The 26,642-nt window shown below is 44.8% G+C and overlaps 1 protein-coding gene across 2 annotated transcripts in view; it reads left to right on the forward strand.

The window, feature by feature from the left end:
* Positions 1-26,642, forward strand: part of RALGAPA2 (Ral GTPase activating protein catalytic subunit alpha 2) — a 340,680-nt gene that overhangs the window by 161,811 nt on the left and 152,227 nt on the right. For both annotated transcript variants that reach the window (XM_062203794.1, XM_062203795.1), the window contains exon 24: positions 25,042-25,170. In XM_062203794.1, the coding sequence (XP_062059778.1) occupies positions 25,042-25,170 (129 nt within the window). The remainder of the gene's footprint in view (positions 1-25,041; positions 25,171-26,642) is intronic.

Below are 26,642 nucleotides of genomic sequence, written 5' to 3' on the forward strand. Positions count from 1 at the left end.
GCATTTGGGAGCCCCAAATGAAAGATTTTACAGATTATTCCCAAAACACACTTTACAATGGCAAAAAAGAAGTTTTCAAATTTTATTCTTATATTTTTGTACATTTTAATGTATGTTATGTTTCTAGTTAGTGAACTTTTGTAGTTCTTTGTAAAAATAAATATTAAAAGATGTCCAGTGCTAATAATTATCTCAACGTCCAGACTTCTGAGACAAAATGGGGCTATCATAAATGTCTGTTTTATAATAAGCCTATTGTTCAGGACATTGGAGTCTGAATTTTTATATGTTTTAATAGAATTGACTGTTTTCTTTAACCTTAATAATTGTTGGTATATATTTTAGAAGCCCTGACTTTGTGCCAAACAGCATTATTCTAAACAAACTTTATTCCTCTGCCAGAAGAAAATTATGCAAAAGATCTGCTAATGAAAGAAACTTTTCTCATTCAAGTAAGAAATGTCTCTGGTAATTAGTTTAACTTTTGGTCCACATGTCTAAATAGATGATGGTAGTTGTTCCAGAACCTATATGTACTTCTTAAAACACATGTTATGTTAATTATAGAAAGAAAAGAAGGCATTTTCTTTAGAGAGTACAGTTAAATAGTTTAATTGGCAAGCTGTGCACCTGTGACTGGTACAGGCTCAGGGCCTGTTTGCATCATGTTAGAACTGTCAAAGAGCCACACTTCTCCATAACTTGGCAGTAAGAGGACTCACTTATGCAGAGAGAACCTTGAGGAATTTCCTGTGCTTTTCAATAAGACAAGTAATAGCAAATGCTATTTAACGTAAAATATTATCAGTTTTGTGGTACCCGTGAACTCCAAAGTGGGTTTTCCTCTGGTGGCCTCTGGGTGGCACACTTGTCCGCACTCGGATCGGTGGTTTGCCACTGCTGTAGTGCTCACGGCGCTGGAACCTTGTGCTGTGTGTGGCATGGTCTTCTCACAAAATGCCTTTCTGAACCTCAGAGTATCAAAACTGTGACAGTAGTGACTCATAAAGCATTGAATTATAAATAAGCTCTAGTATGTTAAAAGTCTGCCAAGCATAATAGTGCTGCTAGTAATTAGTTTAAAAAACTGACTGTAAAGAAGATGTGTCACAAATTGCCTGATATTGTGTGACACAATATAAAATCATGATTTCATCTAATATTATATCAGGTTCATTATGTAAACCAATATAGTCATCTTCGTTTAAAAAAATAATAGTACATGTACCAAACAGTCAGAATTCAAAATGTATTACATCCCAAAATAACTGTTTTTAGGATATTTTCACCAGTTGTAGCTACCCTAATAACTTAATAATTTAATAACTAACACAATGACCTTATCACGCATTTCCCACAGTACATACATAGTGTGGATTTGTGGTTTGTTAGTATAATTGAAAACATGCTTTGAAATGGCTCTGTTTTTTCCTTGACAATGAATTTTTTTAAATTGATCCTGTTACTAGTTTAGAAAATAATTAGGATCATAAACACTTTCATAATAACTATAAATTGTGTAGAAAATGCGGGGAGACATGTAGCACTGCACAGCCTGCCTGTGAAGGGTTCTTCTCCCTGTGCTCACTCTGTGCCTGGGGGGCAGATGAGGGTGACTGGAGGGGGCTCATTTCCACGCTGTTCCTCAGGCCTGGGCTCTGAGCTGGGGCATGCATGGTGCTGGCCCACTGATTCTGCTCTGCCATTTAGTTAGGTAAATATCACGACCCATGTTATTAGTAATGAAGATTCAAAAAATACTGAGAACTTTGGCTCAATGCCACAGATTTAAAAAAAGAAGAAGATGACTGTTAGAATCCACACGCAGGCTTGCTCTGCTCCGTGGGGTGTGTCTCACAGCTGATGTGTTGGTCAGAGGGTCCTTGATGTTGTTCCTCTCTTCTGTTTTGTCTTACCTGGGCTCTGGTCTGGGCTTCAGCCCACTTCAGAATCTTCCTTCTTGGAGGCCCTCCCCCAACCTGTCAATCAGTACTTTCCTATAGTGGTAGCCTTCCGAGTTTTTCTCATCTTTCCATGTCTCTTCTGAAGCTGTTCTTGGTTGTTCTTAATTTTTCCTAATGTTTAAGCAGCTTTTTCACCTCAGTCTTCCCCAAAGTATTTTGACATGAAAGGAGCTATGTTTTAGATTATTAAAAACAGTTCCTATTAATTTCATGATTATTTAAAACATATGGAAAGATCAATATGTGTGAAATGGAAAAGGACAGTTGAGGAAAAGAATTTTATTTTCATGTTTGTAAGAACATATATCAAAGACTGGAAAGTTTTCTTTTCTTAAAATAAGCGAACTATTTCTTAACAATGACTTACAGATTTAATGTCTTAATGTAATTTGTTGTACATCAAAGTTAAATTCTCTTTTAAATGCAAAGCTCACATTAATGCAAAATTATTGTTGTAAATTTGCATACAGAAATGTGGGTAAATATGTGGGTCCCTGTCATTTCCATCTATAAAGTCGGATTATCATATTTTGTAGTATGCCAAAAACAATATGAGCTGAGGAAGTATATCTTACTCTGCTCTGGGGTAACCATGGAGCTATAGATTTGAATCCTAACAGCACGGAGCTGTGATGTAGTGTAACCCGTGTGATAAATTATGGAAGTTATAAACGTGGACCATGGATCAGCCTGTCTGGGGCCCCGTCTTGGCTTTCTCGTGTATTAGCCACGTCTTTTAGGTTCACTGTGCCTTCGTTCCCTGAGCATGGTTATAGTGCCTACCTCTGAGTGTTGTTTGAAGCAGGTAACACACAGTCTAGAGAGTGGCTGTGACGGCCCTCAGTCCCCGGGAGCCATGTAATAACACTGGGGACAACAACCCCAGTGCCCTTGTATATTTTATTTTTCTGATAGTGTAAAGTGTTGCTTTTTTTTTCCTTCTGCATATATTAGCTTACTTTTGAGTATAGTGGTTGACTAAAAAATGAGACTGAGTGTTGTGGAATTTGCTAATGCAGAGAAATAGCCACTCCTCGTGTTGTGGGTCAGGCACAAGTATATAAAAATCTTTATTTTACCCTTGGATGCTCATGACCCAGAAATGTCTCTCCAGTGTCCATAGCCATCAGCTCACTGTCCACCTGCTTCTCAGCCCACCCAATGTGCCTTCTGCTTGAGGGAATCTAGGAAGCCGAATTCTGCCTGGCCTAGACTCTTTCCAGCTGGGATGGCAGCCACCCAGGTTGTGTCTAGCAGAGGCACCTACGCAGCCCTTGAAAGCTGCCTTGGGAAGTGGTGGGTGGCAACGCGAGGGAGCTGCTGCTCTTGCCATGGGCTGTCCAGGCACAGCGTCACTGCTGGCAGGAGCAGGCTGCAGGCTGTGGTGCAGCTGGCTCTTTCTGCTTACTGCCTTTTCTCTGGCTGTGGAGATTCGTGCTTGGTTCCTGGGCACTTTGAGAAATCTGTGAGCCACCCAACGGCCTGCTGTAAATAAGCCTCTTTCCTCTGCATCTCAGGAAAGTGGGTTCTGTTGTCTGCAGGTGGGGCCCTGACTTAGCCAGCATCTGCTCTGCCGGGTGCTGGGTGTGCTGTGGTCCAGCAGCCTCATCACACCCTGGCCGACACAGCGGTTACGAAGTGTAGCATTAATTGAAAGTGCTTGCTTTTGCTTAATTTTAGCTGTTCATTCTGTATCCACAAATATTTACCTTGCTTCAAGAACATTTTACTTCCATTTAACCTCATATCTTAATGAACCTTCGCCACACCAATGTTAAAACGTAATTTTAAGCATCATAGATGGAGAGCAATAATCTATCATAGAAGTCAAAATAGTTCATGATTTTCTTAATGGATGTTACAACCTCCTCTCATGGGGTGTATGATGGAATAGGATAATAATAAACAGTCGTTTGCAAAAAGATCCCATGAGGTCCTCCTGTGAGCGTAAGACTCAGCAGTGAGCTCTGAAAGCAGGGTGCCGAGGTGACACTTGTAAATTGGCCGTGCCTCACTCTTTTTTAATAACCCCAGACACCCTGTATCATGCAGTGATATGTAATAATTGCATCACCTTTTCTCAGACAAAGGATTCTTCTTTGCTGAAAATTTAGATATAACTAGAACCATGTGTGTTATATAGGTATACAATTCCAAATATACTTAACAGCAAACAAAACCAAGCATTCAGTTCCAGAAAAAGTTGAGAATTAAGATGACCTTGCTTACAGCCCAACTATGGAAATAGCATTAATGTATTTCTCCAGAGTGCTCGTTCCATACAGCAAGGTGATTTTACCAAGGTTGGAAATCACAGTATTTTAATTCAGTGCTAGCTAGGGAAAGTATGTATGTTTTTAATTTAGGGATGTAACTAATGTTGAGAAGATTAAATAATAAACTTGTAAATCAGTAGAGGAATTTTAGAAGGCCAACTGTAAAAGCTTCATTTAAAAGCAATTTAAAACTACAGGTTTGAATAGTGAGTAGAAAACAGGACTCATTCTCAGCCTTTTCCCTATACCTTTTTTTTTTTTTTTTTTTAGATTTGTTTATTTTGAGAGGTAGAGTTACAGAGAGAGGCAAAGAGAGAGAGGTCTTCCATCCACTGGTTCACTCTCCAACTGACCACAGTGGCCAGAGCTGAGCTGATCCGAAGCCAGGGGCTTCTTCCAGATCTCCCACGTGGGTGTAGCATCCCATATGGGTGCTGGTTCGAGTCACGGCTGCTCCTCTTCTGATCCAGCTCTCTGCTATGGCCTGGGAAAGCAGTGGAAGATGGCCCAAGCCCTTGGACCCCTGCACTTGTGTGTGAGACCTGGAAGAAGCTCATGGCTTCAAATTGGCACAACTCCAGCCATTTTGGCCATTTGGGGAGTGAACCAACGAATTTGGAAGACCTTTCTCTCTCTCTCTGCCTGTGCCTCTCTATAACTCCGCCTTTCAAATAAATAAATAAATCTTTAAAAAAAAAAGTCAAGGAACTCACATGAGCCAAATGGTAAAAATTGGATGTTAGATAACATAATTTCAGTTTTTTATAAGTTGAAGGAAAATGAAGGACTAGAGATATAAAGAGGCCAGCGCCGCGGCTCAATAGGCTAATCCTCCGCCTTGCGGCGCTGGCACACCAGGTTCTAGTCCCGGTTGGGGTGCCGGATTCTGTCCCCGGTTGCCCCTCTTCCAGGCCAGCTCTCTGCTGTGGCCCGGGAGTGCAGAGGAGGATGGCCCAAGTGCTTGGGCCCTGCACCGGCATGGGAGACCAGGAGAAGCACCTGGCTCCTGGCTTCGGATCAGCGCAGTGCGCCGGCTGCAGCGGCCATTGGAGGGTGAACCAACGGCAAAGGAAGACCTTTCTCTCTCTCTCTCTCTCTCTCTCTCTCTCACTGTCCACTCTGCCTGTCAAAAAAAAAAAAAAAAAAAAAAGAAATATAAAGAGAACACAGAGTCCCTGCGAGAGACCCGTGGAAGTCTTGGATTCACACCTGCAGTGACTGCCAAGACCTCCAGAGGTGCCCCGACTCAGGGGGCTTGGGCTGCTGCTCTGACGTGCCCCATGTCTTAGGAGAGCCAGATGGCTTGTGTTCTTGTGCTCTGACATGTTATATGTACAAGGACAAGTACAAGGCCTTAAGTAAACAATTGGTGTTGACAACAACCTGGATCATTTCTCTCCTCCTGTAGCCATACTTTGATTTTACTTAAGAAGTGATTATTAAATCCTTTTAAATATATATATCCTCCCCCAAAAAAGGGGGGGGGTGTGGAAAGAGTCTTCCAAGGTTTCAGGATATTATATGGCTTCAAAATATACTGAATATATGGCTTTTAAATATGGCAAGTTGCATGTTCGGCACTAAAAACTTGGGAGGTTGCCTTAGTTTGTCACTCACTGCCGCAGGGCTTCTCCCAGACCCCCTGGTCACAAGTGGTCAGGAGTGAGCTGGACTGCAGGACATCTAAGGCTCTTTACTGGGGAACATTTTAGGTGCCTCTGATTTATCTTTATCTTTAGGCATTTTGGTACTAGGGTCACATGACTCTTTGCTAAATAAGGCACAAAGTCCAATAACATTTTTAAAAAATATTTATTTATTTATTTATTTGAATGGCAGAGGTACAGAGAGGAAGAGAGAAGAGAGAGAGGTCTTCCATCTACTGGTTCTCTCCCTAGATGGCCACAATGGCTGGAAGACAATCTGAAACCAGGAGCCAGAAGTTTCTGCAAGGTCTCCCATGGGGGTGCAGGAACCAAGGACTTGGGCCATCTTCCATTGCTTTCCCAGGCCATAGCGGAGAGCAGGATCAGAAGCGGAGCAGCCGAGAGTCGAGGCCGGCGCCGTGGCTCAACAGGCTAATCCTCCGCCTTGCGGCGCCGGCACACCGGGTTCTAGTCCCGGTCGGGGCACCGATCCTGTCCCGGTTGCCCCTCTTCCAGGCCAGCTCTCTGCTGTGGCCAGGGAGTGCAGTGGAGGATGGCCCAAGTGTTTGGGCTCTGCACCCCATGGGAGACCAGGATAAGCACCTGGCTCCTGCCATCGGAACAGCGCGGTGCGCCGGCCGCAGCGCGCTACCGCGGCGGCCATTAGAGGGTGAACCAACGGCAAAAGGAAGACCTTTCTCTCTGTCTCTCTCTCACTGTCCACTCTGCCTGTCAAAAAAATAACAAAAAAAAAAAAAAAAAAAAAAAAAAAAAAGAAGCGGAGCAGCCGAGAGTCGAACTGACACCCATATGGGATGCTGGCCCTGCAGGAGGTGGCTTTACCCACTACGCCACAGCGCCAGCACCTGCATAACATTTTCATATTGAATATTTTCCCTCATCATAATAAAGACCTCATCAGGTTCTGAGGGTATGGGGAGACAAACAAGCCATCAGCAACACCCACTGCAAAGGAACAAAATAAAAGGACATGTCTGGAGAATTGGGCTGTTTTGAATACTCTTCTAGCTAAGTTAGTTTGAAAGCAACTTGTAGAGGAGTTGGAACGTAGAAGGACTTTTAAAAATGGATAGAATTGAGGCCAGCTCTGTGGCACAACAGGTTAATGCCCTGGCCTGCAGTGCCAGCATCCCATATGGGTGCCGGTTTGAGATCCAGCTGCTCCACTTCCAATCCAGCTCTCTGCTACGGCCTGGGAAAGCAGTAGAAGATGGCCCAAGTCCTAGGGCCCCTGCATCCTTGTGGGAGACCCAGAAGAGCCTCCTGGCTCCTGGCTTCAGATCGGCACAGCTCCAACTGTTGCGGCCAATTGGGGAGTGAACCAGCGGATGGAAGCCCTCTCTCTCTCTACCTCTCCTCTCTCTCTGTAATTCTGCATTTCAAATAAATAAATAAATCTTTAAAAAAAAAAAAAGATGGATAGGATTTAGATGGTAGGACAGGAAGCAAAATGAAAATTTCCATGTCAGCAATATAGAACTTCGCAGGCCAAATTCTAGGAGTGTCAGCCCGAGTAGTTTCAATTTAGTGCCAGAGGCATGCTTGGAAATATGTGATCATGAGTCTAGGCAGCACTGTAGAAAGCCTTGACTCCAAGTAGTTTTCATCCCATGGATATAGCAAGGAATTATTGGAGATTTTTAAAGCACGATGCTCAACATGACCAAAAAGCATTTTAAGAAGCTTACACCACAGTGGTTATGAGAACTAGATTATAATCATGAGAGGACAATGATGGCAAGAAAGAAGAATTCTTAATAGCTCAGGGCAAGGTCACGCAGGCTAACAAGACCTGAGACACAGATGGGGTTTGTGTGTGTCTGTGTGTAAACTTACTTATATGCATGTGTTAATACATATGTGTGTGTATGTTTAGCCATATACATTAAATGTGCATATGTATGTATGCATATGTTTTGTGCATTTGTTTGAAATATTTTGATTCAGAAAGGCCAGAAGATGAATTGAGAAAAAGAAGAGGGCTGGGTACATGTTCCTAAAGTTGTAACTATGAAGTATATGAAGTTTAAAACTGTAAAGCTGTATAGTTCTGCATACAATCCTGCGGACTTACTTCTAAGGGTACAGTTTAGAAACTTGCCATGGGACCCCAAATCCCCTTAAGCTGGGTGGTAAAAATTACCATCTTAAGTGTTAAAGTGATCATATGGATAGGATTAAGGATCTGGTAACAATAATAGATAGAATTAAAAAGGAGAGAATGTTCCAACATGGGAACAGTCCACACAGCAGACTCAGAATGACAATCGCTCTAAACAGCACTCTGACTTAGGCATCCTTGTCTGGCTGAAAAGTCCACGAGAGCATTTCAGGCATGGAAAGCCAAGACACAGAGGCAGAAAATGTCCTACATGAAGGACCTCTGTGGGTGAGACCCCAGCAGAAAGAAGTGGTCATCAAAGAAGGATTTACTTTTCTTTGAAGGAAGAAGAGAACTTCCACTATGCCTATGGCTTTGTCTGAATACTGATGGAGTTTGTGGATTCAAAAGGCTTCCATAGCCTAGGCAGCTCATGTCAAGAGCCTTGGGTGGTCACTGATGTCATACATAAGAGTGTTAATTGTTAAATTAACAACAGGAGTCACTGTGCACTAACTTCCCATGCAGTGCCTATGTCCTCAAAGAATTGTATTATAACTATGTCTAAGTGCTCCCAAAAGATGTATCATTCTTGGGTGCTTCGTTAAAGTTAATTAAATTTCTAAAAAAAAAAAAATGAAGTGAAATTACCTTCAAGATGCAATGACTTTGAACAACCCATGTCTCAACTGTTGAGGAACAGTTTTTTTGCTTTTTGGTTTTTTTCACTGTGATAATTGTTGAACTCCTTACTTAGGATAGAGTTACTTTCTGTGTATAAAATTAATTGAAAATGGATCTTAGTGGAGAATGGGACTGGGAATGGGAGAGGAAGGAGGAGGAGGGGGAGTGGGAGGGCAGGTATGGTAGGAAGAATCACAATATTCCTGAAGTTCTACTTATGAAATGCATGAAGTCTGTATTCCTTAAATAAAAGGTTTCTTTGGGGAGGAAATAAACTTAAAAAAAAGAAGAAGAGGTGTGGGTAGGGTAGAATGGAGGTGACTGTAACTGTCAGCGCCTATCTTGCTGCTCCAGATCTGGGTAGTGCAGACCAGCAGGTGCATCTGACGATACACCAAGAGTGTCCCCAAAGAATTACTGCCTGGTAGGATTTAGAAAAGTATGGAAAAGATTTCCAGGGACATTCTCTTTCTACTTGTTTTCTACCCCTGTGAGAATTCAGACAGTTGGCATGCTAATTATAGATTTATTTAAAGGTATTCAAGCAGAGCTTTGAATAAGTCTCTGTTAATAAGTTTGAATGAAAGTCTCTATTACTTGATGTTTTTGTTAGTTTTGTTACTATGTTTTTGAAAGTGATTTGCCACTTAAAATGTGTTTTAAAATATTTACATTTATTCAAATGAATGGTATTTTGCTGAATATAAGGGTTTACTACAGCAGTAAACAAAACTTTCCAGTTTGACTTAAGTCTGTTGGAGGAATAACATTTACAAGGATGGGTGATATGTCTAAACCCTCTCCTAACATGTATTGTTAATAATTCTTATTGTGTACTTATACAAATTTAAAGTGACAAAATATAGAGGCAATTGTAAAATTAATGTATGTCATCAGGTAAAATTCCGTGGCTTCTGGTATTTCCCATAAAATTTCAGGGGACTATACAAGCCATAGATGAGGGGCTGGTGCTGTGGTACAGCAGGTTAAAGCCCTAGTCTGCAGTGCTGGCATCCCATATGGATGCTGGTTCGAGTCCCAGCTGCTCTACTTCCAATGTAGCTTTCTGCTGTGGCCTGGGAAAGCAGTGGAAGATGGCCCAAGTCCTTGGGCCCCTGCACCTGCATGGGAGGCCTGGAGGAGGCTTCAGGCTCCTGGCTTCAGATTGGCACAGTTCCAGCCATTGCAGTCGTCTGAGGAGTGAACCAGAGAATGGAAGACACACACACTCTCTCTCTCTCTTTCTCTCTCTCTGCCTTTCAAATAAATAAATAAATATTTTTTAAAAAAGCCATAGATGAGTTAAGCGTTGTCAAAGAAGATTTTATTATGACTTCATTCTGCTGCCAGTGCCCATGGAGATTGCAGATAGACGGCTGCACCAAAACAGTAAGCCAGAGTGGTTTTTTTTTTTTTTTCTTTTCTGTTACAGCTGTAAAGCCAGTAATTATTTTCATTAAGCTGCAGACAGAGCCCACTTGCACCACAGTGAGGAAAGTGGAAATATGTAGAAAGCAACAGATGGCAGAGCCCTGGGTTCTGAGGTATAACACACGTGCGGTGAGCTTGTTTGACAGCTTTAGAGAGTGTAAGGTGATAGCATGGGCGGCTGATGGGGGCGGAGGGGTCAGTCTACCCTAGAAGCCAACAACGAGAGCTGTGCTTGATTTCACTGGATGTGCTTCTTTCAAGTAAATGCTGTCAGCGACTAAGATGAATTCCGTGTATTTAGCCGTAAACCTTCTGTGTGTTCAGTAAGACATGCTATATGAAATCAGTTAAACTACAAAAATATAGTAGCAGTTCAGTATATGTGGAAAAGAGGAAAGATCCTGTCCTTACCAGACTGTTACCATATGATATAGTGTAGATGCCAGCCTGTGTGTGTCGTCTTTAGAAACTTATTTATTTTGAGGGGCAGATAGAGTGACTTAAAGAAGGAGCTCCCCCATGCCTGCAACTGCTTGGGCAGGGCCAAGGCTGAAACCAGAAGCCAGGGCCTCAGTCCAGGTCACCCACGTGGGTGGTAGGCACCCAGCGGCTTGAGTTATCATCACTGCCTCCCAGGGTCTGCATTATCAGGGAGCTACAGTCAGGAGCTGCAGCCGGGAGTCGAACCCAAGCGTGTCCTTGTGGGACATGAGCTGCTTCACCACCAGGACAAACACCTGCCGCCTGAGTTCTTCAGTAGAAAGCCTGGTTTTGTTTTGCCCTCAGGTCTCTCTGGATGGAGACCCTACCGTGGCCTCTTTAATTCTGCATTTATTGCTGAACAGTCAGTACTTTGTTACCAAAAGAAGTAAAGTACGGATCTGATTCATTCTGAGCTCATATGAAAATGGCCTGAGGAGGGTTCTGTCCGGAAGCTCGCCGCAGAGTGGTATGGCCTGCCGCTTCCCGGACAGAGAGGTGCTCAGTCAGTGTGTTGGCTGAGAGACAACTGATGGGAGAAAGGGGGCTTGCCTCTTCCGCGCGTTCCGTGGCATCACGGAGAAGAGCAGGTGACCGAGTTCGAGCTGCTGTGGTTGAGACCTGGGCTCTGATTTCAGAGCAGACATGAACTTTGCTGTGGAATGCTTGTCAGCTTCACAGCTTTCCTTAGCCTAGAAGAGTGATTGGCAGGGGGGAGGGGAGGGTGTTGCCCTCCCCCCCCACCACCACCCCAGGGAACGTTTGGCAATTTCTGGAGACATTTTTGGTTGTCACAGCTGGGGAGGGGGAGTGTCCTGGCATCTAGCAGGAAGAGCCCAGGCGTGGGGGAGTCTCACGGAGGCACAGAGAACCCACGACCCTACATGCCGACAGCACCGAGGGTGGGGAGCCTTGCCAAGTACACATGATCCCCGACGCGGGGAGCAGTGAGGCTGCATGCATTAAAGGACGAAGCTCGGTACTCAGCAAAGTTTGAAAGACCCTCTTAATTTAGCCAAGTAAATTAAATCATAGGAAAAATCTGGCCAGGGAGACTGCGGTAGAAAGCAAGAGGAGCAAATGTTTTAGGTTGAATTATATGAAAATTGCCAATATTTGACCGTTCTTCAAAAGGGTGGGTGCAACTTCATATGGTTCGACTTACTAAATTCTGCATGTATTCCTTAAAGAAAAAAACCTCAATATTATTTGACTTAAAAAAGTGAAGCATGGATCCGATTAATTCCCAGTTAATGTGAAAATGATCTAAGGTGGATTCAATCTGGAAGCCCGCTGTGCAGCAGTGTGGCCTGCAGCCACGCAGCCCCGGGCACTGCGAGCCTGGGTGCAGGCAGGGGGCTTGAGCCCCACCCGTGCCCACCCGTGCCCGGGTGCAGCTGAAGGGAAGGAGGAGGAGGGCTGAGCTCAGAGCTGGCCCTGGGAGGAGCTGGCATGTGGACGCAGATAATTGCCTTCTTCTCGGGTATACAGCCGTGCTGTGGGGAGAGAGAATCTTCCGCCTTTCCTGCCGATCGGGGCTGGTGGTTAGGGTCCAGTTCACTGCCAGCAAACATGTTCTAGACCAGGCTGCGCTGTTCACATGCAGCAGGGGCTTGATTTGGGTCTGTGAGCTTCTCCAGCCCTGAAGCGCTCGATCCAGGGCCCTTTGGCCATCTCTCGGGCGGCATGGAGTAAAAGGAAGCCGGAACCCTAGTCTCGCACCCTGAGTTAGGGACCTCATAGCCTTTCCTCCCTTGAGTTGCTGTTCCGTGAAATGGGTCCTTGGCGGCTCTGTCTGGGGCCCTAGGAAGGTGAGGGCAGTCGGGCCCTTGGTAGGTGCTGGCTGGGGCAGCTGTTGACCTGCAAGAGCACCTGAGCCAGGCGCACTGGGGGGCTGAAAGATGGCTTCCAGGGTATTTCAAGGACTAACGTGGTGCTTGGGGGGGGGGGGGGTCTGTTAATCCCCATTTAGCAGGGAATGGTTTTTGAATATAAGAGATTTTGAATCATGCCTGGTGTATAAGCCACAAAAGGTAGGTTTAAATACAAGGAAATAATGTCAAGAGAAGCATTTTAAATTGCAAGTTTTGTTTCTGTGAGAAAGTGCTCTCCTTGTGGGGAATCATCTCTTTTTGTCTGATTTCTTTTTCATGCATAACAATAAGTGGTGGTGTGGTAATTGCAGATTGTCCAGCTATTAATGCTATTTACTGGAATACATTTTAGAGAGAACATTGTTTTCCAAAGAAACAATAAACAACAGTTTTTCTTTTGTTCTCCCATGGAAAAAAATATTCTTTGGTAGGTATTTGTGGGCCAGGGGAATTTTAGCAGCAGAGAACCCTCTGGTAATAAGACATTAAAATCAAATACCTACCATTTCCTCCTGCATGCCCAAGCATGATCCTTTTGTCAAGAGCCTGTGCTTTGTGTCACCTGCTTTCTCCCCTCCCTGGTCACCACACAAGGGTCCTGCGCTTTCTGCCTGGCCTCGCCCTTAGCTTTGGGTAACTGTCCCCATCCCTAAGATGTCATTGCTGGAAAGCAGGGGCCGCACTCCATCCTGCCTCTGGCCCTCACAGCAGCTCACATGGTGCCTTCAGTCCAGCTAGCCCCTGACAAAGTTGTCAACTTATTAACATGTGTTTGAATGGAAATTATCAGGATGACTTGGCCTGCATTTCAGACCTTTTTAAATGAGTGGATTTTAAATCAAATCTGCTTGGTCTCATTTTTCAAGTGATCTTGGAAAATTAATATTTTATTAAGAGCATGATTATAAATGTTGCTATAATTTAATGAAGGGGATAACGTGAGACTCTAGGGCGTAGAACATGCTCTCGGATGTCATCTCTGCCCTTTGCCTTTGTAGTCGAGGGTGTGTTACATTTTCATTCCCATTTTTACAGATGATGAACTCGCTGTTTGGGAGGTAAAATACCTGCCGAGATCAGATAGTGCGTTAGTGGTGTCTCCTGCTGTGATCTTGTCTTTGTGGCCCTCTTCTTCCCAAGTCCTCATTCCCATTCCCTCCCGTGGCTGCCCCAAGTACCTTTTCACCTGCCAAAGTGAACTGCATTGTGTTTGACTTGGAAACCAAAAGGTCAAGCAGGTATTCCCGGGATCCGTGGCACTGAGCTGCCGGCTAAGTCACTGTTCTGGAGGCTCACCTTTGCCTGCCGGGCTGAGATCTGTGCGTGGGCGTGTAGGGCAAGGCTGAGCTTCGGCATCATCGCCATCTTGCTGGTGCTTCTGGCCAGAGGTTAGTAGAGTTGGAAGGAGGTTAGTAGAGTTGGCTGCCTTTGGGATTTTTCTCTCAAATCTCAGCCATTCTTCAGAGCTCCTCGCCCAAACATAAATGAGAGAGGGGTAGAGAGAGAGAGAGAGAGAGAGAGAGAGAGAGTGTTGCCCAGGCAGAAACTAGAAATGCTACGGGTTGTAAGGACCTTGCATACCAGTGGCCATGGTCTGTAGTTGCCCTCTCCGTCTTACAGAACATTAGAACACTGACAGTTTCAACTTTGCTGCTGTGCACAGGTGGAAGAATTTTAGTTACAAGAAGACAAACTGGAGAGCATCCATTTTCTGCTCTCTGGCATGAAAAGAATGAGGAACAATCATATTCCCAAGTCCGTTTCTTTTGCGATGTGAGAACACCCCCTGGAAGACCTGGGAAGTTCCAACAGAAGTAGCTTTTCCTCTCTAGTCTTCTCTGGGACAGGGCCAGGAGCAGCCCCAACACAATGTAGTGCCGTGAAGCAGGCTCCCTTTCACGCAGGTCTGGGCGTAGGTTTCTTGATGGCACTTGTTGAGAAGGAGACGTGATGAATGCCTTGGACTCTCGTCTCTGATGGCACGTCTCCGGGGGAAGCCCTGAGTCTTTGGGAAGAGTTGAGGGGCCTCAAATAAATGAGCAGAGAGGCCCCAGCTGGTGAATTCCGCAGTGGGCATTTTTGAGAATAAACAGAAGTCTTGATTTCTTGTAGGAATCCTGGTCAATTTCTTGCTTATTCTCGGTAGGGTCTTTCTAATGTGCTGGTCCCTCCTCCCCCACGTACACACAATTTCCAAAGACTGCTTCGGTGGTACTGTTTCTGAGAGCAGGATTTAAGCTAACTTACTGACCTCACTTGAAAATGCAGGGTAACAAAGTATTATTTGCATTTTAAGTGATTACTAGGCAGGGTGACTGAGATGAAAGAACAATTCACGTTTCAGAGCTAAGTACGCGGTCCTCTGAATGTGAGATGCATTATCCATGAGCGTCAGTGTTTGATTTACACAGAGTTAACCTCCCCACTTCCCTAAAACGTGCTTGGATTTGTGTCTAAACCTGGCCCTAAGTGGTTTCCTTCTCCCTGTCTATAAAGGTAGAATGATGATCTCTTGGATCCTTTTCTAAGTTTCCGTAGTTCCAAAGGAACAAATTAAGTATTTCTGTTGGCAAAATTCAGTAGGGATGTGTTTTCCCTACTGAGTGTCTCTGCTTCGTTCTAGGGTAACACCAGTGCATGGCTGGGTCCTCACCTGGATCTCAGCGCTGGGGTGAGATGGTTATTTTGCTTGGCGTCATTGACAGCAGTGATTAATCCTTCAAGGCAGCCTTGCAGCTGTGGTGTTAGGTAGCACCTGACTGGTTTCATCCTAGAATTTCTGAGAATATAGTTCTGGCTGAGGCCTTCCTGAGACAGGATGTGCAATAAACGTGGGAGGATAGCTACGTGTCTCCTTAGTACCTGTGCTCATATCTGCACATGTTTACTCTTCTTGGAAGTTTCTACCTTAATGACATGACTGTGAGTGATGATACACCATGATTTTTTGTTTGTTTTTGTTTTGTTTTTGACAGGCAGGATTAGACAGTGAGAGAGACAGAGAGAAAGGTCTTCCTTTACTGTTGGTTCACCCCCCAATGGCCGCCGCGGCCGGTGCACAGCGCTGATCCGAAGCCAGGAGCCAGGTGTTTATTCTGGTCTCCCATGGGGTGCAGGGCCCAAGCACTTGGGCCATCCTCCACTGCACTCCCGGGCCATAGCAGAGAGCTGGCCTGGAAGAGGAGCGACCAGGACAGAATCCGGCGCCCCGACCGGGACTAGAACCTGGGGCACCGGCGCCGCAGGCGCAGGATTAGCCTAGTGAGCCGCGGTGCCGGCCAATACCATGTGTTTTTAACCACCCCGTGGACCTGCGGTGGCTCTCGCTCTTGGTTTTTGCCTCTGCTAGACTATGTTGTAGAAATCCCAGGAGAGGGGGAGGGAAGAGACATGCGGGGAGACTTGACTGAGTGTAGCCTCTTTTGGTTATATCAGGAAAATCAGATTTTAGTATCTTCCGGCCCCTCCCTGCCTGCCTGCCAACCCGAGGAAGGCCCTCGGCAGTGTATAAAAGCCTTGCTGTGTAGACGAGTTCCTGGGCTTTGGCCACCAGGCCTGGTGCTCTCTTCAGGGCACGGCATCTGTGTCCAGGACTCAAAGCATTTTACACACGGGAGTCTCCAGCAGCTCCATTGCTCTCATCGTCGTCAACTCGCCGCTACCGGCTTGTGGATGTCCTGTGTTCACCGACTCTCTGTGAGGATTTAATCCCTGCTCTGGAGTCTCTGTGTCAGCCTCGTTCAGCCGGCCTGGAGCATCGTGCAATTGACGCTTAGCGGGATCAGCACTGAGACTGCGAGCTGTGAAATGCCCACCCGGAGAGGCAGACGTGGAAGCCAGCAGCCCCTGGTTGTGGGCTGCAAGCCAGGCGCTGTGTCGGTCAGACAGAGGGGGAGGAGGTCTTGCCCGTGTAGCTGAGAGAATGACCTGACTCATGCTGTGCAGGGTAAGTTCTTTCTGGGAGGCCCCAGTCTTGCAGCACCCTGGACATCCTGAGGAAAGTACTCGTTTGCTACTCTCCACAAATATTTTGAGAAGAAGTTGCACGGGTTCAGATGCCACATCATAAACTCTGGCTTTTTTCCCACCAAAGACATACTAGGCATTTCCATGGCTGTTCTCACTACTTCTACTCGTGGATATGCTAGGGATTCTGACCAAGGCAATTAGATAAGAAAATGAGATAAAAGGCGATCAGGCTGGAAAGAAAAATGGACAGCTGTCAATTTTCGCAGATGATATGATCTTGCATATGAAAAACCCCAAGGAACACACACACACTTAAACATGTTAGTTGTAGCCTACAAGATCAATAAATACAATCAGCTGCATTCCTAAACACCAACAATGGGCAATTTGAAAGTGAAGTTAAGAAAGCAATTCATTTTTTGTTAAGCAGGAGAGGTACTTAAAAATTTATTTTTTGTTTTCATTTTGTTTGAAAGAGAGCAAGAAAGAGAGGTCTTCCCTCTGCTGGTTCACTCCCAAATGCCTACCAAAGCAAGCAGCATGAGACTGAACCCAGCTGTCTCACATGGATGGCAGGGACCCAGATACTTGAGCCATCATCTACTGCCTGTCAGGAAGCCAGATCAGAAGCAGGTGGGAGACTCAAAGCCAGGTGCTCAGATAAGTATACACAGATGATTACAGTGTTGCTGTAAGGAATTAAAAACCATCTAAATAAATAGGAAACTATTCTGTATTCCTGGATTGGAACAGGACTGCCTAAAGTGATGTATTGATTTAGGATGATCTCTGTCAAAATCCAATGGCCTTTTTATTTTTTTTTCAGAAATACAAAAAAACAATCCTAACATTCCTATGGAATTGCCCCAACAATCTTGAAGGAGAACATAGAAAACTCACAGTTCCTTGTTTCAAAAGTTGCTGCAAAGCTGGGTCAGATGTAAAAGGTTAGGTGATTCAGAACCATGGCTGACTGATTTTCAACAAGGTACAAAGACAATTCAGGGAGGGAAAGAAGAGTTCAACAGGTAGTGCTGGAACAAGTAAATGCCCACATGCAAATGAAGAAGTTAGACCTCTACCTCACTCCATACACAAAAATAACCCGAAATGGATCAGAGGCCTAAATCTAGAGTCTTAGAAGGAGTGGGCATTTGGCACAGCAGTTAAGATACAGCTTTGGACACCATATCCCGCAGTCCAGTGCCTGGGCTCTAGTCCTGTCTCCACGTCTGATTCCAGCTTTCTACTAACGCACACCCTGGGAGGCAGGAATTACGATTCAAGTGGTTGAGTCTTTCTAATGGAGTTTCGGGCTCCTGACTTTGGCCTGGCTCAACCCTGGCCATTGTAGGCTGTTGGGGGTGTGAACCAGCAAACTTCTCTCTGTCTCTGTCCCTCTACCTCTCTCCCTCTGTCTTTCTCTGCTTTTCAAAGATAAATCAATCACTAAAATTTTTAAGCCTTAGAAGAAAATAAAGAAGTAAATCCTGATGACCTTGGGTTTGGCAATGGAGTGGATTGACCCCAAAAACAAGTAATAGCAATAAAAAAAAGTGGGTAAGTTGTCTTTCATCAAAACTAAAATCTATTGTGCATCAAAGAACACTCAAGCAAATGAGAAAACAAACAAAAAATGATGGAAAATATTTGCAAATCATATTTCTAGTACCAGAATGCATAATGGTGTCTTCCAAATGGACCTAATGGGTAAAGGACTTAAACAAGACTCTGAAAAAGAGAATCAAGGTGGCCGGGAAGCACATAAAGAGCTACTCAGCATCATTAGTCACTAGGAAAATGCAACTCACAACCACCGTTTCATACAGGATTCCGTATTCCAACATGTGCAGGGTAAGCAAATCCATAGAGACAGAAAGTAGATTAATTAGTCGCCAGGTACTAGCTGGAGAGGAAGTGGGGAGAGGCGGCTAATGGGCAGAGAGTTTAATTTTAGAAATGAAAATGCTCTCAAATTGGAGAGTGGTGATGATGGTTGCAGCATTCTAACCTATGCTGTGTATTTTATGGGGTGGATTTCATGTGCGGGTTATGTTTCCGTGAAGCTGTTAGAAACAATAAAAGGGAAGAAGCAATTAAGACACCCCGGTGACATGTCAACTCCAGTGTAAAATAAAATCACCATACAGCATTCTCAGATCAGTAAAGAAATCTCTTGCCCTGTATTCCTGAGGCAGGCAGGACAGATCATCCTGATCAGTTTAAAGGATTAGTTGTGACACAGTCGTGGAAATATCCAAGGCTCTCCTTCTGGCCTTGAGGATGGCAACAACTTTCTCTGCCATCTGCTTGCTCTGTCGTTCCTGAAATCCTGATACCGTGCAAATCGGCAGAGCAGCTCCTGTGGCCATCCGAAGTTTGTCACACGTCTTCCCTTTCCCCCTTGCGCACTGCTGTCAAGGAAACCCGGCGTCCTCTCGGTAGCAGTTCTCCTGGTGAGAGCCTCCAGGCAATTTTGATTCTCCTGCCGTGGAACCCAATTACTCTGTCCTGTCATATTTCTCCTGGCCTTGGTAACGCGGTTATACCCGAAGAAGTCACATCGTGTCCAGCACTTGTAAGCACCTCTGCCTCGTTTGGAAAGCACACTTGCACCACGCCTGGCCATTTCAGCCACTAATGTACAGCACACACACATATGATTTGGCCTAGAATTTGAAAATAATTTTCAGCTTTGTCCTGCCATCTGTTTATTCCTAGGGTCTGCTCAGGAAGCACAATACTGGTGCCGTGCTCTGGTGCCCCCCTCCCCCCCCCCTTTTAAATGCCATAGTGGAGAAAGGCTTTATTTTGTTGTCACCAGAGGCTGGTAGCAGTTTGCATGATGTAAAGGTTGTCCATGAGCGGTGACCCCGCCTTGGAGTTTTGAGGTCCCCTCAGATCTGTTCTGGTAACCAAAACTCTCATTTCTGGGTGTTGTCAATCATGCAGTAGCTGGTGTTTTCAAATACTGCCTCACAGCACTGCAGGATGGCAGCTGCTTTTAATTGTTAAAGAAAATTTAAATTATACCCAGGTTTAGTGTCCAATTTAAACACCTGCCTTCAGGTATTTTTACAGTTCGTTATCCACATAGAGAATGAATCGTATCTTTTCTTTTTTTTTTTTTTTACCCACATTACTGGAGTGACACAAATAAAAGAGCTTCCTACTGAATTTCCTAGATAGAAGACAGGCATCTTCTCGGCAAACCGCGAGATGAAGTCATCTAACTGTGTAGCCTTTTAGTGCTCTTAAAAATGAGAAGCAAACAGGGAGTCAAATCATTATGCACCCATAGGTTTATTTATTTATTTATTTTTGGTCGTGTGCAGGGACCAAGGGACTTCAGGCAGAAGAGCTGGGTCTGTTTGCTCTCGAGAAGCAGGATTGCAAGTCCGCAAGGAAAGGCAGGGAGACAGATGGCCAGCTATTGTATTACAGCCATCATCTGCCGGGCAGTGAACAAATATTAAGTGAATAATATATATGTCATTGGTGTAAAAGTGCGGTTGCAACATTTCTGATACGGTTTGAAGGATGGCTACTTCTGGAACATTTCTATTTCATGGACTGCAATATTGAAATGTTTTTGTTTGCAGGGTTAATCCATTTTTAAACTGCTTTAAAGAGAATGTTCTCCCCCATTTTTGACACCACTGTGCAATGTTTTAAATTGAAGTGGCCCGTAATGGCCCCTTTTTTATTTTCCATAACAACATGAGCACTAAATTATAGCTGTGCAATTATGTAAACAATGGAAATGCTTCCAGAATGAATCCTTCCTTTAAAATTTTCATTTTGTGTAATTGTTGGAAGGTTTGGAGCCATAATAAACAAAATTATTTTACACATTTATCGTTCTAAAGGTCAATTATAAGAGAACTAAAGCAACAACACTATGCAAAATGAATAAACCAATTTCTATTGCCATCACCATATGTTTTTCTTATCACTTATGGTTTTTCCAGTTACTGTGTACATAGCTTTCAATTAGAGCAATTCATTTACCAGGCTGAATGCAGTTTGTGTTTATAGAACCGTGCTGTGGAGGAGAGGAAGCAACACGCCTCTGTTTGAATTACCTGATTTTTTGCAAGATCAGTGATGAAACAGATGTTCTCACCAGTTAGTTTCTCATAAACCTGAACCTTTCGATAAGCGACAGGTTCACAATTACCATCTTTGAGCTTTTCACTCACTGTGTAGTACCTATGTGAACTTTTAACCGAAATAAAACAAAACACAAAAACAACTAGTTTGGTGGCCTGTTCACTGTATTAAAACACTTTGTGGGCCAGTGCTGTGGTATAGCTGTGGTGCTGGCATTCCATATGGGCGCCGGTTCGAGTCCCAGCTGCTCCACTCCAATTTAGCTCTCTGCTATGGCCTGGGAAAGCAGTAGAAGATGGCCCAAGTCCTTGGGCTCCTGCGCCCAAGTGGGAGACCCAGAAGAAGCTCCCAGCTCCTGGCTCCAGATCAGCCCAGCTCTGGCTGTTGCTGCCATTTGGGGAGTGAACCAGTGGATGGAAGATCTCTCTCTCTCTCACTCTCTCTCTGCCTCTGCCTCTGCCTCTCTGTAACTCTGCCTTTCAAATTAAATAAATAAATCTTTAAAAAAAAACATTTTGCAGGATGAATTTTATTTCCTTTGAACAAAACCACATAAAAGAGTTTTGCCTATGTTTCATACTGGTCGGTCTTAAAGAACAAACTAACTCCTATTTGAGACTCATTTATCATTGAGCTTATTATTTAGCTTATTATTCAGTCTGTTTAGAGTAGAAAAGAAACCAATTCTAGTTACCAGAGTTATTTGTTTGGGGTAAGTTCTAGAACTCTGTGTGGAAGAATGAATCCTAGAAAATCAAAAGTATGAATTTTCCCATTTTTATTGTTTGCCTTATAAGTCACATCCAGTGTGGCTAATTGTTGGAATGCTTTGTTAAGGATGTTGACAGCACTTACTGCTAGAGCTTTTTAAGGTCTTAGATAACGTGTGATCCGAGGGGGCCTGTTTGGGCTCCAGCTGAAATGTTTCAAAATATACTTTCTGTGGATCAGCAAAATAATAGTTCACTTAATTATGCAAATTAAACCTGCAGTGTAAATTCTACAGAGTAAAACCCTTCAGAGTCCTTTTTTTAAATTTTTTTTCCTTGCAATCCTGTTTACTTGTCTGTGGTGCTTTTCAGTTGTACAGAGGGCTCTGTTCACATCTCCCAACCCCTCAGATCCACCTCTCTAGGGCGGCTTCTCCCGTTCTGTGGAGGAGAGATCTAAAGCAGGAGCATGCTATGGAGCTGCACACACACATACACACACACACACCAGGCTGTGTGTTCAAGCCCCATGCCGTGGGCTGCACACACGCAGGAGTATGCCGTGGGGCTGCCCACAGACACACACACACAAACACACACCAGGCTATGTGTTCAAGCCCCATGCCGTGGGGCTGCACACACACACCAGGCTGTGCGTTCAAGCCCCAGGACCTAACTTGTACAGGTCTTTTCCCCCAGGAGAGTTGGAGTACAGGTGTTTCCCACTAATGGCAGCCCTGAAAAGTATCTGAGTCACTCCGTGGAAGTGATGGTCCCTTTCCCAGTCTCTGCCAGTCCTCGGGACATTCCCAGGTGGGCCAGCTGGAGCAGATAGAAGAACTTCCCACACACCACCCTGTCGTTGCTAATTGCCCAGGTAGCAATCAGAGCCAGTCTTGAATCCCGCCTCTGTCAGATAGGGGTATTTTTAGCAAATGCTTAGCACGGTTTCACTGTCATTGTCTTGATCTCAAGAGTGTTTTCTGTTTATGGCAAAAGATACAAGTTTTCCAGAATAATTTGATTTCAGTTAAAAACAACAACAAAGGATTCACTTTGAAAATCTGTTCGGCCATCCACCTTTCATTTTGGATGTGGATCCGGCAACCGGCACAAGAGTTACACTTGAATGGGGTGTAGGGGCATCCTGTCTCATGTATGCATAGAACCCTGGAGGCTGTGAAGGGGTCAGGGTCTCAAGAGTTTGCTTTATATTTTCAAACATTCTAGTTGTAGCCGTGACCTTGATGTGTGAAGGGGAAGGTGTAAGAGGGATGCTACCAGGAGTGAGAGGAGGGAGCACTTTGTGGGTGTCCCCCCGTTGGAGTATGCAGCTGCTCTCTCTAAGCACCTTGTGGTTGTTCTGCTTTGAAGTGTTCCGTCTTAATGTGGCTAAGCAAAATAAGCAGGCATATGGCCATAATTTGGCTGGCTCCTCATACAGTTTCCCTCTTTAACCCCCGCGTTAACCCTACCCCAGCGCCGTCCTGGGCTCTGGCGGCCCGGGCCCTGCTTCTCCTCGGGGCGCTGTCTCACTTGGGTGGCAGGCTAGGGCAGGGTAGCCATCTGTTATTTTGCCTTCTCTTTCCGACCTTCCTGCCCGGAGAGACAGGTTCTGTTGAAGTACCTGGCTGTCATCCAGGGGGTGGGAGAGCCGTGTGGCTTGATCTCGGCTCCGCGCGAATCCAGGGTCTCCAGCGTCAACATCAACAGCACGCCCCATTTTACAGATCAGCGCCTTTACGTGTGTGAAGTGTGCGCGACAAAAACGGATCCCACTGACGATTTCTGGCTCTGGCCCATTAAGGGATTTAGTTCCTGATGGCCATAGACGTAAGCATTTTTAAAATGAAAACTCTAAATTCCACTGGTGGAAATGGCTCATTTAATGATGTACGTGCTGGGAAGTTTTCAGACCCACAGGCTTCAAGGTTTAGTTCCTCATCTCAACAGATGGAATCAGCACAAACATAGCAAAGTTAACATCACGGTTGTTTGCATTATTAATCTTCAAATGCATGGCATTCTGCTACCTTGCTAGCCAGGTTTGCACGAATCCTTTCATTGCAGCATATGTCAACAGAACCCTGCTTCCATCTGCTGCTGGGTAGCTTGATGCCTGATATTCCGAGACAAGGGCCAGCACAATGCGTACCTCTGTGAGTAATTACAGGTGTGTGGTGAGGAGCCCAGGGCATTAATCAGAGGCTTAATTATGAAAAAGGTGGATCTTTTGTTCCCCTCCTGGAGCAGGAGCTTACCACACACTTCTCTAACTGCAGCATCCATCTGCTCAGCTCCTGAGAATGTTTGCCTTGGCTGATAGGGACCCTAAAGTGGATCACAGGATGTGATTAAACCAGGGTTAAACATTAACTGGGCAGAAGCGTGCTTTAGCTCTGTCTTTCCTTTCTTCCTTCCTTTCTTTTATTGACCTATCTGTCTGTTTATTTTTGGTATAGGGAAAGTCTGCTGAAATGCTGAAACTTTAAATCAGTACTCTCTTAAACTCTTCACCATGTGTGAACGCCAGGAGATTAAGCGTTGTGCAGGCACTGCCACTTTAAGGATGTAAATAGCATGATTTGTAGAAATTGAATGAGTCCACCATGTAAGGAAGAAAGTCTGTCTTCTGGAAAAAAAAAATGTGCACTCACAGATTGTCTTTTAAGAAGTTAACGTCGTGAAACGGGATTAAGTAGGAAGGACTCAAGTCAACGTGTTAGGATTCAGCACGCTGTTCCTGCTCTACTCTAATTGAACTGAATTACATCAGGATTATTTTACAAGATTTTTTCAAATAGCCACACTAAAATCTTAAGAAAAGAAACTAGAGTCTTTTGTGTTGTGCTTCTTACTCCTAGGTTGAGAGTAACCACAGGTTGTTTACAAGTCACGTAAGTATAGCACTGGGTGTGCCTGAATAATAGGCCACAGAGAAGAACCTTGTGGTTTCCTTCCTGATCCCCCTGTGTGTGTGTGCGTGCACACACACACACACACTGGAACAGATGGCCTCAGAGACATCACCTGGCTGGTGACGGTGCGATTGGGGTCCAGAGGTGGACCCCTGATCTGCCACTGGCAGGACTGGGTGACGGCTACTACAGACACAGGGACACTAGGGGTCTGGGGCGGGAATTTCTCCCCGCGCACTGCACATCGTGCCCAGGCAGCCGCTGCACTTTGCCCTTGCACCTTTCCGCCGCACCTGCGATTGGAGCCGCGCCGACTCGGCAGGCTCAGTCCGGCACCCCTTGGCACTTCCTGCAGCCCTGTTTCTTAGCACCCACGTTACCTGACATTGGACATTGCCATCTCGTTGTCTCCCTTATGATTTGTTTTGTTTTTAACATAAGCAGTTTTAGCTTTTGAAAATCGGAAGCTGGGGACAGAACTTATTCTTTATTGTAGTGATGGGCGTCTGAGGGTTTTATCTGTCTACCTCAGTATTCCTGTAGCCTGTCTAAGCAGCCCACCTGTAGGTGGAAGACAGAAGGAATGTCTTGCCCCTGATGCCATGTTTTAGGTGTTGGACAGGTGATCTTACAGTTTGGCGTCTTCATTCTCTTCCCTGTAACATGGGATCGATAACCTTCCGAGTAAGTCACCTGCCAGCACCCCTGTCCCTGGACAATTTGTGTCATCTGTGTTGTCTTCAGTCATGATGCAGTGTTCACATGAACACATATACACGCACGCACACACACTCCGACTGCTTTGGAATTTTGTTCTTGAAACTGCAATTGTGTTTTCTGTTCTTACCCTTCAGGACATCTTAAATACCATCATAAGGCACTGCCCACCCCGCTTTTTCTCCCTGGGCTTGCCTGGCTTCTCCATGCTGGTGGGGGACTTCATCACGGCGGCCGCCAGGGTCCTGAGTACAGACATGCTGGCGGTGAGTATGACAATGCCCAGCATCCACGCTCCCAGGAGGCTTCACGGTCACTAGTAAGGTTCGGATTTCTCCACTCTTAACAGGTGTTGACTCATTAGTGCAATGTGAAACTGGGCTCTCAGGGTAGGTACCCCGGCAGCTGATGTGTGAAATCGTAGGCTAAGATGACACACTGGTTTGGAAAGGCGTTTCATCAAAAGGTCCAAGTGTGAGAAACCCTATCCTCACCCCAGCACATTCACACAGTCACAGCCGGCTTGGCTCTTCGGTTCTTACTGGCATTTTCCAATAAATGTCTCAAGTAAAGAGAATTCTAAGTGTACCTTAGCAGTAACTTTTTAATTTATTATTATTAAGCCTTGGTCAGTATATGTCCACAGAGAATATTTTCTTCAAATGTTAGAATGTTCAATTTTTAACTAGAAATAAATGTATATTTTTGTATTACTGGGCCAGAAAACTCCAGCAGAATCCTTTCACTAAAAAATTAAAAGCAAGTGAATTCATGAACATTAAGGGCCACAAAAAGCATTTATTTTTAATCTCTGCCATGACCTCCTCTGTTAGGCAGTGTTTTAATGCCCTTTGTGAGAATACATTTGTATGTTTATTTTTGAAGATTTATTATTTATTTGAAAGGCAGAAAGACCTAGAGAGAGGGAAAGGCAGAGAGAGAACAAGAGTTCTTCCACCACTAGGTCAACTCCCCAAATGGTCCCAACAGCCAGGTCTGGGCCAGGCCAGAACTAGGAGCCAGTAACTCCAGCCGGATCTCCCCCGTGGTGGCAGGGGCCCAGGCACGTGGACCAACTTCCACTACTTTCCCAGGCACATTACCAGGGAGCCGGGTCGGAAGCAGAATAGCTAGGATTGAAGTGTTACTCTGACACGGGAGGCCAGGATACTGGTATTTCAAGCAGTGGCTTAACCTGCTGTGCCACAGTGCCTACTCCATGCCCTTAAACACTTAAATTGAAAAAGCCAAAAAAAAAAAAAAAAAAAGAAAAAGCCTTTCCCGTTTGTGCTCTGTACAACTGTTATCTATTCAGAGTATTTCCCCCCTCCAATGATTTAAAGAAAATTAACTTAAGTATTTGCCAAGGATTTGTACTGAAGTCAGTGCAGTTGTTCAACATGCTAAACTTTGTTTGATAGCATGGGTTACTTTTTCACTCTGCTTATTTCTTCTGTGAAGGGTAAATCCACTCTCTAAGCCCAAGTTTTAAATTAAACTATATGTTAATGCTTTGTATAACTTGTATTTCATACTGGTATTTTTATGCACTAACTTTTTGTTTTTTAAAAAAAGAGAGACAGAAAGATCTTCCACTTGCTGGTTCACCCCGAAAATGGCCATAATAGCCAGGGCTGGGCTGAAGCCAGGAGCCAGGAGCTCCGTCCGCATCAGCCATGTGGGGAAAGAACTCAGGCATTTGGGCTGCTTCCCAGGCACATGAGCAGGGAAGTGGATC

Source organism: Lepus europaeus, chromosome 10 (genome assembly GCF_033115175.1).
Source record: "Lepus europaeus isolate LE1 chromosome 10, mLepTim1.pri, whole genome shotgun sequence".
NCBI lineage: Eukaryota > Metazoa > Chordata > Mammalia > Lagomorpha > Leporidae > Lepus > Lepus europaeus.